This window comes from Lissotriton vulgaris, chromosome 6 (assembly GCF_964263255.1).
Source record: "Lissotriton vulgaris chromosome 6, aLisVul1.2, whole genome shotgun sequence".
Taxonomy (NCBI): domain Eukaryota; kingdom Metazoa; phylum Chordata; class Amphibia; order Caudata; family Salamandridae; genus Lissotriton; species Lissotriton vulgaris.
The window spans coordinates 407,637,756-407,652,417 of record NC_141694.1 but is presented as its reverse complement, the minus strand read 5'-3'; the positions used below and the strand labels follow the sequence as shown (position 1 = coordinate 407,652,417).

Below are 14,662 nucleotides of genomic sequence, written 5' to 3'. Positions count from 1 at the left end.
TATAACAACTTTGCACAACATGTCTGTATGTATTGTCTTTTGCAGGCTACTAAGACTTGAGTGGTTCAAAAATTGACCCTCACTACTTCCATTGAACTCCACATAATAAGTGTGAGTAGAATATCTATGTTTGTTTGTCCTTTTTTGTCCTGACGAAAGCCCCGTAGACTCCCTTGAGCCAAAGGGGGCTGAAACATGTCGACATCCTGGTAAATTTGCACTTCTGGATCCCATAATCCGATCTAGGACAAGTACCCACTGGTTTTATTATAAGGTCTCCACCATTTCATTAAAATCTCCTTAGGTGTTGATCTTATTTTTAACAGTCTTTTTGAATTTTCTTTGCACTATTTTTTTCTCTGGACACTGCAACTCAGACCAGAGGAGCCTCTGGATGAGGCAGGCACCCACACTCTCTATGGTATCCAATGATAACTGCCAACGAACCACAATGTAGGGGCGGAGGAACGATATATACCGCTATACCTATTCACATTGGGTCTTTTGAGGTTACCATAGTTTTTCCAACCAATGGTCTGGATTTGTTACAAGTGTCCATTTTTTCACTTGATTACCTTTGATATTACTTGGGGAAATAAATGGACACGTATTCCTCGCCCCTCCTCTGATTATCTGTCTATCTTTTACCTATGCAGCACCTTGCCCATAGGGCTACCTAGGGCCTATGTTAGGGTTGACCTATATGTTGTAAAATGGGAGTTTACGGATTGGTAAGTAACTTTAAATGCCAAGTCAATGTGGCAGTAATCTGTGCAAGCTAGCCCTGCAGTGGCAGGCCTGGGACAGGTTTGAAAGGCTACTTCTGTGGGTGGCGCAAGCAGCACTGCAGGCCACATAGTGGCATTTAATTTACAGGCCCTGGGTTTATGGGATACCACTGTAAAAGGGACTTAAATGTAAATTAAATATGCCGAACCAGTGTAAGCCAATCATACCAAGTTTAAAGGAGAGACCTCATGCACTTTAGCGCTAAAGTGCCCAGAGTCCTAAAGCTAATAAAAACAGGTCCAAAAAAATACAGGTGGAATGCGAAAAGTTTGGGGATAACTCTGCAAAAAGGGCCGGGTCCAACACAAGGCATCATTCACTTTAAAGATGGCCCCAAGGGATGAGAACAACAGACAAACTGTCCCAAGGGTTTTAAAAGACAAGGTCAAACAAACCATGGCAAGATCCAAAGTGGCACACCATTCTGCCCCCTGGAATACTTGACAGACCAACAAGAGATCGAGTGTGCAAAGTTAGTAAAGCCACCCAATAGACCAACAGAAGCTCTAAGCAGCCGTGCACAAAGTTAAAAACTGCCTGGGAATTGCACACCCATGTAACAATCTTGTACCAAGCAAAACCCAGGGGGAAACATAGAAAAGAATGTGGAGGAAGTGACCATCAGCTGAAAAACTGCTGTGCCGTGGAGAGGGCTCACAAGTGCTGGACAGCCTCCCAATGAACAAGAGAGAAAATAACATAAGTAAAGCAAGACAGAGTAAGACTCAGAGACAACGAGAGAGGGTCAAGTAGTGCTCAAAGAGAAATTCTCTTCACGGATGAGCAGGCAAAAACCATCACTGGTGATCCCAGACAGTCCTCTCCAACAATGGAAATTAGTAGATGGGCCGCTGGGATCCATGGATCCCCAAATACTGTTGTGGACTGCTGAGAAAGTGGGAGAGGGCAACAACCCAGAGGAAGCCCAACCCGATCCCTAAGGATGAAGGAACACACAAACAGTGAGACAAGCTCACAAGATCCCCCTACACCCACATATACTTTAAGGTTGAAAGCACCGTCAAACCCAGGCCTGACCAATGCTCTCCTCCTATCCAAAGGCCTGATGCAGTGGCACACTACACAAGACTGAACTAGCATAAAACAAATGTAGGAGCAGGAGCAGCACGCACTGGAAGTAGAGACTTGAAATCCCAAAGATCCCAGAGGCAATTGACTTCCAGAACGTCCAACACTTATGCCTCTTGGATGAGCATTGACCAACTAAGCACAGAGACAGATAAACGAATGGGACAGCAAAAATATTTGAATAAGCCAGTACCATGCCTCACCTCAGGTCAGAGAGGAAACGACCATTATCCCACACTCAGGCATTGGCCATATTAATTCCCCTTTCCACCAGCTCACCTTTGAGACTGGAAGGAATCCACCCAACTGGCCACTGAGCTTGGGGAGGCGTAGGAGAAAGAGGAAGAACCATCTGAATCCAACAAGTCCAGTCACCCAGGATGCACCATGAAAAGGATGGGGCAAGACGTTCTCCACAGTCTGCATAGATCACAAATCCATGCCCCAGAGATTACAGGCAAATACAAAAGTATTTACTTAGTTGGCACACTGTTGTTTAATCACAATGTGCATAGGGATACATTATATCATACAACTACTACATTTCTTATTGGAATATAATTGGTGTCCCAGGAAGTGAAAGAGCAGGAAAAAGTGAATGTGAGAGGAAGGTTTGTGCAAGGTTCTGATAAATACACAATGCTGCTCATTGGCTAAAGGTTTATAGATTAATAGGCACTAGCTTCAACACAGAGCCATCACAACAAGAAGAACAGCCAATGTTCAAAACACATTTCGGCGAAACCATGCCGCATGCGCATAATACAAATATCCTCAGTATGGGTGGCGCAAGCTGGTAGGGGGATAGGTTGTCGATGTTTCGACCCCAAATGTAACGTTAGGTGTCCGTGAAACCTTAAAGCGGGGTCTTCATCAGGACAGTGGTGGTGTAGGGGAGGGTGGAGGGGGGGGCTGGTTACCTAGAAAAATGAAAAACAGTGAGTGGCAGAGCCTAAAATCAGCAAAATGAATATAAAATGCAGCGAGTGCCATTTACCGTGAAAGAGAAATCAAAGGTTGGGCCATCCGGCTCCAATCCGGGGAGAATCAAAAAATAATTCTGCAAGATATTAAAGCAACAGGGGGCAGGTATAAGCTCCAGAAAAAAACATATCTAGTGCAGAGCAACTGATATATGAAACAGATGGCGGTACTAAATATACACTCACAGGGATCAATGCTGAGTTGTGATCCTAAACGTTAGAGAGAGGTGCGCGCCCCGCAAATTCACTAACTGTATCTTGGTACTGCGCAACCCGTATTCAGACTAAATTTTACTGTATATTAGAGAGACATTTAGCCATTGTTGAGAGTGAGTTATTATAACATTCGAGACAGAGAGGTGCGTGCCCCAGTTGCCTTATAAGTCACAATCTGAGTTTGCATAGCCAGATTTCTAACGATGTCTCGTTGCATTATACTATAGACAGTCAGCCATCCATGGGCCAGTTGATTCTTTAATGTATATGACCAATATGAATCTTAGGTTAACTATTGGGGACCTAGTGGATGCTTACACCCCCGTGCCTGTGAGGTATGCCCCCGCTAATTTCAATAACTGTGTTGCGGTTCTGCGCAACTGGTTTAGAGACCAGGCGGCATTGTGTATTTAGCCAACTTGATGTGTGAGGTATTATAACATTCATGACATGAACGCTATTTTTGAACCAATGGACGCCTTCACCCTCGTGTTATAGTGGTGCGCGCCCCATATTATAGTCTCTAAGCCAGAATTGTGACGATTTAGCTCTGGAACATACTTTAGACTTATAGCTATCCATGTGTTATTCTATCTACTATATAATATATAGTATGACACCTTCACCCTGTCGGTAAAGTTTTTATGCCGTGTACAATGAACATGACTTTAACACAACCTCCATACATTGCGGCCCGTTTAGTCTGTCTACCATGGCCGCACACGCATTACGTGGTAGACAAACGTACACGTGTGCGGCCGGCGTCATAAATAACATCACGGCTCACTTCTCTGGTGACTGCTCATTCATCGGCATTCCTCCAGGGCCCCCGTAGACAACTCTGGCGGCCTCATTAACAGGTATTTCGCCCTTCTGCTTAACACATTCGGCAAGGCTTAGTGCGTTTTGAGATTTCCTGTAAGAAGGATTTATCGCACCCCTAATGCGGCGTGCCCTGCCTGTTTATTTCTTTTCAGACTTTGCCGACTTCGACAGCGGCTTTTCCCGAGTATGCTCTTGACGACATGACCATCCTGTTGACCCAAGTGAGCGCACAGGGGGCTATAATACATATTTTTAAACAGATTCCCCCACGCTAGTATTTCTGGTACCTCCTCCGTGCTTTGTTCACTTTCCCTAGAAACCACTGACCTACGCGGCAGCTGGCATTTGTGCCTTGAATCTAACGTTTAGGATCCCGACTCAGCCTTGATCCCTGTGAGTGTAAATTTACTACCGCTATCTGTTTCATATATCAGTTGCTCTGCACTAGATATAGTTTTTTTGTGGAGTTTATACCTGCCTCCTGTTGCTTTAATATCTTGCAGAATTACTTTTTGATTCTCCCCGGATTGGAGCCGGACGGCCCAACCTTTGATTGCTCTCTGTCTGCATTTTCTTTACTTAATATGATTGTTTTAGTTCGGTGGGTATGCTTTCCTAATGGAGTGAGGCTAAGTATGGTCAGATTTTCTTTGATAGTTGCTCGGCATGGTTCTACTAGGAGGTTTAAGGCTTTTAATTTGCTTTCTGTACTGAGGATTTGAAACAGGGTCATGATTGAGATGGCTGGGAAGTGTGATCAGCATCTACAAGTCTCAGTGTGGGAAGGGAGAATTCCTGATTATCTTAGATGTTGGCTCAAATCTTTGATTATTAATCCCCTTTTATATAAATTGGGGGTGAGTCAGATGTGCCCTCAACTGGAAATATAATTTAATGCTGCATTGGGGAATGGTATGTGATACAGTTCTCACCCAGAAGTAGGATGAACATATTGGCAATGTGCTTAGCCAACTAGGGCATGAAGGGTAGCTATTCTGTGAACAAGCAATAGATAACGTGTTGCTGGCTTGATGTGGACAGACAGCCCTTGAGAAACGATAAAGGGCCATCACTCGCTGCTCCTGTTTCACAAGGACAGTATCAAGTAGGTGCTCCAGGCCTTCGCTCTGCATTCCCAAAACAAACAGTGCTATATAATGCCCCTCAAGGGGATGTTCAGCTGTTTCACCAGCTGCACCTGTCTCTACAACATGTTTTGTACTTCTAGAATTGAGAAACTTGTGTGAAGTGGAGGAGACCAAGAATTAGCAATTGGGTGGCTAAGTGTAACAGAACTGTGAGAGGCTGGCCTGGTATATGATGTCCACTAATGTAAGTGGGCACCTTGCACCAGTCCAGACAACCTTTATGGGGATTTAAGAGGTCCCAGACAACCTTAGAAAGCTATCAAAGTGGTAGCTGTGTAGAGCAGCTTTCAGGCTTAGTCTTGAAGGAGTGTAAAGCAGCTTGTTTTACCAGAATTCAATCTTACAGTATAGAATAAATGAAAGGAGAACAACACAGTAGTTATACAAATATATATTTATTATATAACATAATCTAGTATGTTACAGTATCTCCCACACGGAGATAGACACAAAGCACACAATACTTTAGCAAAGAAATCATAGTAAATATAACTAATACACAGCGGGCTACGGGGGGACCAAACCATATACTAAGAAAGTGGTATTAGAACCACGACTATAATTAGGACAATGTCGAGAGTACGTAGAATTGCTGGGACTCAAAAGAACCACTGAGGTGAGTAGATAGTGCGTGTACGATGTGCGTGTGTGAACACAACCATGTGCTCCGTACAAGTCTATGTGCAAGTCGCGGTTTTGAATTTTAAATATTAGGGACCCTTCCCAGTGGACCCTGAAGAAACCCTGTGGAAGACAGAAGGTTAGAGAGCCACCCCACCTGTGGATACCGAAGTACCCAAGTTACCTATCCCAGGGAAGCTGAGTGCAAAGGTGTGAATTGGTGTCGGAAACAGCATTCAAACCCAATGGAGGACTTCAGGAAAGTGCCGCTGCTGGAAGAGGAGAAAGTGTCCGTGGGAATCCAAATGTGGATTCTTGATGGAGAGTACCTGAAAGCAGAGGGGACAGAGTCTTGGTCACTTGAGAGTGACCACGGGCTCGGTAGACGAATGCCCTCCGATGTCTGGTGCTTCAGGATAGATGTCGATAACCTTAACTCTGGAGCTGTGGGGACCAGGCGATGCGGAGGATGACTAGGAGCCAGATCCAAGCTGCCCCATGAAGGAAGTTGAGAGCTGAGGGGTCGGTGACACGGGTTCCGGCTGGAGCACCAACAAGCCTTGGCAAATGCACCCCACGCAGGAAGTCGAGAAAGTGTACGGTTAGGACCACCAAGGACCAGGAGACTCACCACAAGCAGGGGAGTAGGGGCCGGCCCCCAGCAATCAGGGGAGCCCAAGGAAATCAAAGATGACGCTCAATTGGACCCATAGGCCGGAGGCACAGGAGTCGTGAGAGGACCTCAAGCAGCTCACCAAAAGGAGCTGGCCACGGTGCCCACAAGGCGATGTGGCTGAAGATATTGGTGCAAGAACTTGTTGGAGGTCGAGGCTAAGTAGTGCCCAATGCACTTGTTGCAGAGTCGCCAACAAGCACATGGAACTGCATAAGTATGAGGTGCACAGGGTTTCGGTTATTGCAGCCCCCATAAGGGATTTCGATCTCAAACTTGGTGAGAAGGCAGCTCGGGCCTCGGTAGCCGGGGTTAACCACCACGTGTGTTGTTGAACCCTTCAGAGTCCTGAGGAGCTTGGGATCGGCAGACCAGTCAGCAGTGTTGCGGTCCCTACTAATGTAGGGGATTGACCCCTTCACTCCAAGGGAGATTGTCTTCAGGTGTCTTGGATGCTCCACAGGTCCTGTATGGTGCACAGGCACAGACGAGGCAGAAGACTGAGAGGGAGACAAAGTCAGGTCCAAACGAAGTCCAGCAAAGTCCAGAGAGCTCAGGCGGTCGAAGTGTAGTGGTTTCAGTTCTGAATCTTGTCCACGGCGAATCTAAGGTCTTACAGGCAGGTAAGCCCTTAAGCACAGACGGGAGAGGGTTGGAAAGTTTCAGGGGACCCTCCCAGGGGAGGGTCTGGACAGGGGGGAGGTTACTCCCATGTCCTTTGTAGAGTTTCGCGCCAGAGTGGGAGCCAACGGCTCCTAGGACTGGTTTGAACTGGACTATGCACAGGCACACCAAATGGTGGGTGAAATCATACCTACCACACCGGTGTGGGAGGTGATTCTAAAATGTTTGACACCATACACAATAGGTTTGTTACCGCTGTTTGAGATAGTCATCGCATGTTCACGTAATGCCCCTCTATATTAGTATATGGCTGCTTCACTGACAACCCGGGAGAATGGATTACATAGCCTGCAGGGGTGGCCTGCTTATGAGGGGGCACCCTCTCACTCAGAACTAAGCACCCTGCCTTCAGGATTGTAAAGGCCTTCTATCGAGGTGAATTATATTTTTTAAGTGTAGTGACCATTAAACATAGTAAACCTATATTTTTAGTAAGTGGTGCATGTACCAACTTACTCAGGCTGCAATGGCAGGCCTGTAGTTCCATTTTGCATGGCCTCTCATGGGTGGCATAATACATGCTTCAGTCCATGGGAGGCCCCTAGGGTACCTATGCCCTGGGTACATGGCTACCATCTACTGGGGACTGACAAGGGCACCCCAGCATCCCATCTGGAGTTTACCTAAGTACATAATATAACAGTTTAGGGAGCAACAAGGTAGACAGGGTCCTGATTAGCAGGATCCCAGTCAGACTAGTCAAAAACAGCATCACATTAAGCAAAAAGTAGGGATAACCATCAGAAGCAGATCCTACTTTCCTATAAGAACACAATATGATGTTGTCCAGAAACACTGGACCCTATTTTTTCTGATGTTGTCCCACATTGAATAAAACCACAGGTAGAGATGGCCAGGCGCTATGGGCAGAGGTATAGCCCAGATCCTCCCTGTCAATAACGCCACAGGAGAAAAGACAATGCTCCCCACGGAGGCCCAGCCTCCCTATTACAGACATCACCCTCCTCACATAGATTTACTACTGCTCAGAGCTGGCAAACTCCCTGGAAAAGGGAAATCCTGCATTTAAGGACCTAGCAATTTCAGAGGTCTAGATGGTTGTTCCCCATTCCTGTGAGTTTAATTTATCCTACTCGTTAACGTACATGTGAACAAAAAAGCAATGAATAAGCAGCAGCAGACCAATGTATGACAGACATGAAACTTATTCTTAAGGACTGGTTACAGATATGAGTTACGTTGAAAATTACGCAGCAGCTTTAATACCCATGTTTATGCATACATTTTTAAAAGAGTCATTTTATTGTACACTCAGAAATAGGACCACAATTGAATTTCAGTCTATGTGCATCAAAAAACAAATGTATATGAGCATTTGTGGTGTCAATTCCCCAACTAGTGAATAGAGCAAAACGGGTAAAAAAGTGTCAACATCCGAAAGCGAATGAGAGGCCTAAACGACCCCAAAAAGCAAGCCAATCTTCAATTTGCTTGGATGTTCTGTGCTCAATTTATTTTTGAAGAACAAAAATATTAGGAAACCACAGCTTAAAACTCAACCAGGCTCGTTTAAACACTAATAGCAATTCAATCACTGATCATACAATTAATCCAGCTATCATACAAAAAATTTGAAGGCATTTGTCATTATGTGATTAAAACAAATTAAGTATGAAATAAGACTCACCTTTTTGGTTCGCTCTTTCCTCATGGAAGTCGCACTACATTTACTCTTTTGATCTCCAAGTACATCACAAAAGCCATTTTTGGTGTTCCAATCTGACGTTTCACTTTCAAGACCTAAACAAGAGGTGTTAAAACTAATTAGTATCTTATTTGAAGGCATTTTAGGGAGTAGCAAAATAGAATCATAGGTTTTATTATTAATAATACACTAATAACTGGCTGTATTATTTGATGTTTCCCACCAATAAAACGTTATTAAGCATGCATTGTGATAATTAACTAATTGACATGCAACAATTTAAAAAGAATTGGCAATATTTCTCATTAAACATTAATAGACACGACACACATTTGTAATACCGTTTTGTAATGACCATTAAAGTCTCATCATATAGACTCAAAACATCACTCCAAATCCCATTGAATATGTAAAATTGATTTCCAAGTTTGTACCTGACCTTTACAAACTGGCCCACATTCAGCATGTCCAAAATATAAGAACGAAGTATAGGTTTAACTTCCTACCTCCAGTATCCCAAATAGTATTTACAGTTTCTGAACAGAAGAGGTTAATATTTTCAATTTCACTGAACAAAATAGTTTTCATTGAAATATTTAGGTCTGTATATGTTATTCTCAATTAATCTGTAACCTTTTTCCATCAGTCGGAGATTAAAACTGAAAAACCTCTTAGTTTCGCCATGTACTGTTAGCTCCACAATCCATAATTAGCACACTAAATGCAATGCTCCTGTCCTCACCGCTGATATAATACATGTAATTACAAATTAGCTTAGAGTTATGATTACATATCACAGTACCATTAACACTATCAATAAGATGAATATGAACATATTATTAGAGCACTGGAGTACTGAGAACCTCATTGAAGACAATGGAGTAGCAGCAGGCTTAGAACACTGATATAGTCTCACTCAGTCAGCTTTCCAAAGTTCAGACCTGGAGCTTCTGTTATTTACGTTCCCCCTACTCTCCAGGATATGTGGGTTGGGTAGGGGAACGAGAGAGGCAGAGTTTGTGGGAAAGGCCTAACAACAAGCCTTCTATCCTTACTCAACCCGAGTTCACAGTGTCACACGAGCTTCGGCTGGAGGGTGTGGAGAACTCTCCTCAGCTCATGCCTCCATTGGCTCTCCTAATGTAGTAAAGCGGCTGTGGAGACAAAGGAGTCCAAGATTGGCTGCTGCCCATTTTCATAGCTCTTTCTGTCCATATGTGACAGTTAAAGTCTGTGGCAATGAGAGTGACAATCAACTGTTAGACATACGCAGCTGCTGTGCATGGCTCAGATGCTTCTGTGCCACAGAGTTTTGAAATCTCTTGCGTCTCACAGAAGGCTTTTTTTTTAGGTCGCATTCAACTTTTATTAAAGTTTTCCTTTTCATAACACAGTGTGGCTAAACCCACTAAGCATAATAATCCTTAATAGGTCCCCACCCAAAACAAGTACCTCTTGCACCTATCATATCATCCTATAGTTATTTACTCCCCCTCCTGCAAACACCTGAGCACCTTCCTGAAATTAGGATAATGAACATCATCCTCCAAACCACACACTTTTCACCTCTGCAGAGATGCAAACCCTCTGTGGTCATTGTTGAGGTATTCCAATATTTTTAAATAAGACCTCTTTCTCAACTATTCAATAGGCCAATTTGTCATGGCCTATGAGGCTGCAGAGTTGCTGAAGCTAGAGGAGATGCCTTTTTATTTTAATTTGGACATTCATGTGATAGAATGTTCTAACAGCCCATGGCTGGGCCTACAATGCTGGAGCAGGCTTTGGCCTTGAGAGACTGCTAAGGAAGCAGTTGCTATTTAATTAAATCGAGCGTTCAGGTGTTAATGGGAGAAACAATATTGCGGGGGCATAAGCATTGATTTGGTGCATAAGTTGACAGTTTTAAGCTTTATTTCATAATCATTACTGTACTTTAAATGTAGTTTTTTAAAGTAAATTTCATAGCGTTTTATTAAAACTGTGGTAAGGTGTTATAACCATCCTAACCATTACTTCAAATTAACTGCAATTTTTCAAGTGAACTGTTTTTTTTATTACATACTACATCCAACTTTTATTTCTATTTTTTTCCTTGCAGTAGGAGATTTCTGTAGGGCCTGGCCTAGGGTCAGTTTTTAAGTGAGTGAACACCTGCAGTGTTTGGTTGTGCACAGTAGGGCTGACCTTTGGCCCTTCCCAGCACCCAGCCCACTGCTTTTGAAAAGTACAATAGACGCGGACGGTGCACCCTGCCCTCTGGCCACTCACTGCCCCCTACCCCCTACCCCCTGCGGGGTACCAACCGCTGCTGTGCATGGCACAAGTCCTGAAGCAGTTGGTAGCAGGGCCTGGCCTTCTGCCGTGCCTTGAGGCCAACCCAACGCAGTTAGTAAGGAGGTAAAAAAGGAGCTAGGGGCATATGTATGAAAATCCGTTTTTGCGATTCTCAAATAGCGATTTTTTGAGAATCGCTATTTGAGAATTGCAAAACGGGATGTATATAAAAAAAATTGCAATTTCTTAGTATTCCTTAATTGCGATTAGCAAATTGTGAAATCGCAATTAAGGAATACCTTCTCATTCATTCCTATGGGGCAGGAGGACCATAGGAATGAATGGGAAGTTATTCTCAATTTGCGATCTGCAATTTGAGAATCGCAAATTGAGAATAATTTCAAGGGTGCAAGGGTGTCATGAGGACACCCTGATGCACCCCTGAAATGAGCATGTGTGCGCATATGGCGCACATATATGCCCTAAGGGCATGTATGTGCGCCACATGGCACCTTAAAAAATTTCTAAAAGTGCATTATTGAAAGAAATCGCAAATTACCACCAACTTCAAATTGGTGGTAATTTGTGATTTCTTAAGGAGAAATCGCACAACTTGGGGGCTTGTTACATAGCATTTAAGTAATCGCAATTCGCGATTCTTTAAATGCTTACGCAAAATTAAGGAATCGCAAATTTTGCGATTCCTTAATATTGTGATGCGATTTTGCTCATACATCGCGTTTCGCTAATTTTTTGTCGCAAAAACTGTTTTTTGCGATTCACAGCCTTTTGCGACTAAAAATTCGTTTTATACATATGCCTCGTAGTGCATTAAGTTTTGTTGTTGGTTCGTAACTAACTTTTCTGTTTGGGGTTTTTGTAATTTCTCAGAGGGCTTACATTTTTTTTTTTACAATGGTAGAGGCCACTTATAACTTTTTCATTTGTTCTCTCCTTGATGACATTTTCTGTAATGGTCTTCTATAATTTTATTCTCAATCCTAAAAAAATCTCCACCAGATATTATTTTTGCCCTGCATGCAATGAAGTGCATAGATGCTGAGGTGAGGATTTTTTCTGTTTGGCTTTTTTCAGCATTTTCCCAGAACATTTCTCTTGGTTTGCTGGCTTCCTGGTGTTAGTTCTTTCCTCTTCTAGTCCTCAGCCCCTGCATAGCCTCTGGTCTTGCAGGTTTCCCCTAAAGGTCCCTGCGTTCACTTTCTCCTGTCATGGGGCATGATTGAAGAACCTCCACTTCCTCCCTCTCCCCAGTGCAGATCAATTCTCCCTCGAAACATCCCAAATAGTTAGTATGGTCTTCAAACTCATTACAGGGGGCAGGTCTATAGATGTTGCCACAGCATAAATCCCCCTTCAACAATCTAACAGCTAATCCCTCCCCAAGAACTCTGACCCAACAAGGGAGCCTGCCTCTCAAAACAAGCCCTGTTGGTGAATATACAATAGAAATCTCAACCTTTATTCAGTCAAAGCAGGACTTAACCGATTCATGATCCAGCTGCCTAAACACATCCAAGTGCTATATTTACTGGTGGCAATCTGGTGCTGTTTATTTCTACTACTTTTAATCCAGACCCCCGCTGCCTATTAGGCACTTCAGCAATAGACATGCTGAGGAATTGTGAGTGACAGGCAGAACGCTGCCTTATTTTCGTCAACCTGAAGTCTCCTGCTGTTGATTCATCCACCCTGTATTTCACTAACTTGGATTGAGTAGCAACTACTCCAGCAGTTGCAGTAGAAACAATGAGCGTGATACTGATGTGCCACGACCAAATGAAGGGCAGAATGCAAGAGAGCTTGCCAGCACATTGGTTGGTTGCGATATCTACTTATCATGCTGACCTGGTGGAGGGCATTTCAGCTCCAGCTTTGAGTAAACATGGCATGTGCACTCGGTCAGCTCCCCGCGCATCCAGTCCCCCGGCCGGCAGCTGATGTAATGAGAAGTGGTTTAGCTGTCCTTTAGCTGTGTAGTTGTACAGATGAAGAGCACAGTGGTTTATAATGTATCTACTGTATTCCTCTGGTCCAGCTTCATGAGCGAGGCTTCCATGAATTCCTCAAGCAAAGTTTGTGCGCATTCCTGCAAGCAAATCAATCTACATTACCTGAAAGATAGCACTGATAACTGACTAGCAGCATTCCATTAAAAGCACGGCTAAGATGCTAAGAGGTGTGTCAAAAAGAGACTGCATGTGTTTTTAGCAATAAAGTAAATGCAATTGTTGTACACAAATTATAGTATGATCCTTTCGGTTTATTGCTACAATGTACACAAGCATGACTGGAAACCAATAGGTAGTTGAATCCCAAAACCGCATTTCATTATATCAACCTGCTGGCCTGGTTGTATGACAGAGGCATGCATGGCTAAACCACGCCTGCCTCTACAATGCAGCCCGAACCACGAATGCATCTTAACCATGCATTCCTTTACCACGCATGCCTTTACTATGAAATTTCGTGTAAAGGAATGTTTGGTAAGGGGATATGTGTGGTTAAGACCGCCACTACCCCGACCCCCGTTCTAAACCTTAAAATTCTATCCCCCTACCTCACCCCCATCCTGAGACCTAAAACCTACCTCGCCCTGCCCTTAAAACTACCCCTTCCCCGTCCTGAGGCCTTAAACGCTTCCCCCTTTAAAAAAAACGACCTGACCCCACCCCGGTCTGAGCCCTAAATCCTATCCTCACCCCTAAAAATCCCCCCAAACCCAGCCCTTGAAATGACCCTAACCCCCTCCCTCAGCCCTGAGCCCCAAAAGTCTGTCCCCTTTTAATACGGCTGCCCGGATCCCCCTCTCCTGAACCCTAAATCCTTCCCACAAGCCTTAAAAACTTCCCCTCCAAATCCGGCTCCAGCCCCACTTGCCTGTCTGCGTCCAGAGCTTCCAGTTCCGATGCTTTCTCTTCCTCTCCCCGCCCATCCAGATACTAGACCTCACTATCTGCCTTAACCACGCATGTGGTTACGACACTTGCGTGGTTCAGGTAAGCATGGTTGCGCTTATGGTGGAACGGCATGCGTGGCTCTGCCCGTGTTGTTCCTGCCGTTTCCCTGCTAGTCTACCACTTTCGATATAAATGTTATTGTAAATGATCTGCTTTTCTTCATAAACTGTTAAGAACTGGTCTTTGTGCAGGTGCAAACCGAAAAGGCTCAAGTGTCCCTGTATGGATTTTCCTAAAGTGCCATTACATTCTGTAAAACTTTGCAGAGGTGCCTGTTAGGAGCAGCCATTTCTAAGTAAATAGAGTGGGGAGATGAAAGAGTTGCAGCAAAGAAGGTATACTGCACAATGCTGGTTTAGAAACACTTTTCCCATCTTCAGAAATGCAAATGAGGAATGGGACCATCTGCCCTGAACTAGCAGAGGGCCAACTCAAGAATTTAATTACAATCCCTACAAAATGTGATTGTGAGGTAAAAAATGGGCCTTTGAAAAAAGCTCACTTACTGACGCTTTGCAGTGAGGCATAAATAGGATGACTAGGTGTCCTGGATTTGCAGCCCACCTGTCCTGGCAAATTTCAGTAAATTCCGTTTTTAGGTCGAAGCCTGCGTTGCAGCGCATGAGCTGTCGCAGGCAAGAGTTCTTGTTAGCAAGAAGGGGCATGAAACCACGCCCCTTCTTCCATTGGCCGGCCACGCCAAACGGAGGCCT

At 44.1% G+C, this 14,662-nt stretch overlaps 1 protein-coding gene across 1 annotated transcript in view; it reads right to left on the bottom strand.

The window, feature by feature from the left end:
• Positions 1 to 14,662, bottom strand: part of MCPH1 (microcephalin 1) — a 1,506,891-nt gene that overhangs the window by 1,161,607 nt on the left and 330,622 nt on the right. The window contains exon 9 of the mRNA XM_086926418.1: positions 8,677 to 8,789. Coding sequence (XP_086782544.1) covers positions 8,677 to 8,789 — 113 coding nt within the window. The remainder of the gene's footprint in view (positions 1 to 8,676; positions 8,790 to 14,662) is intronic.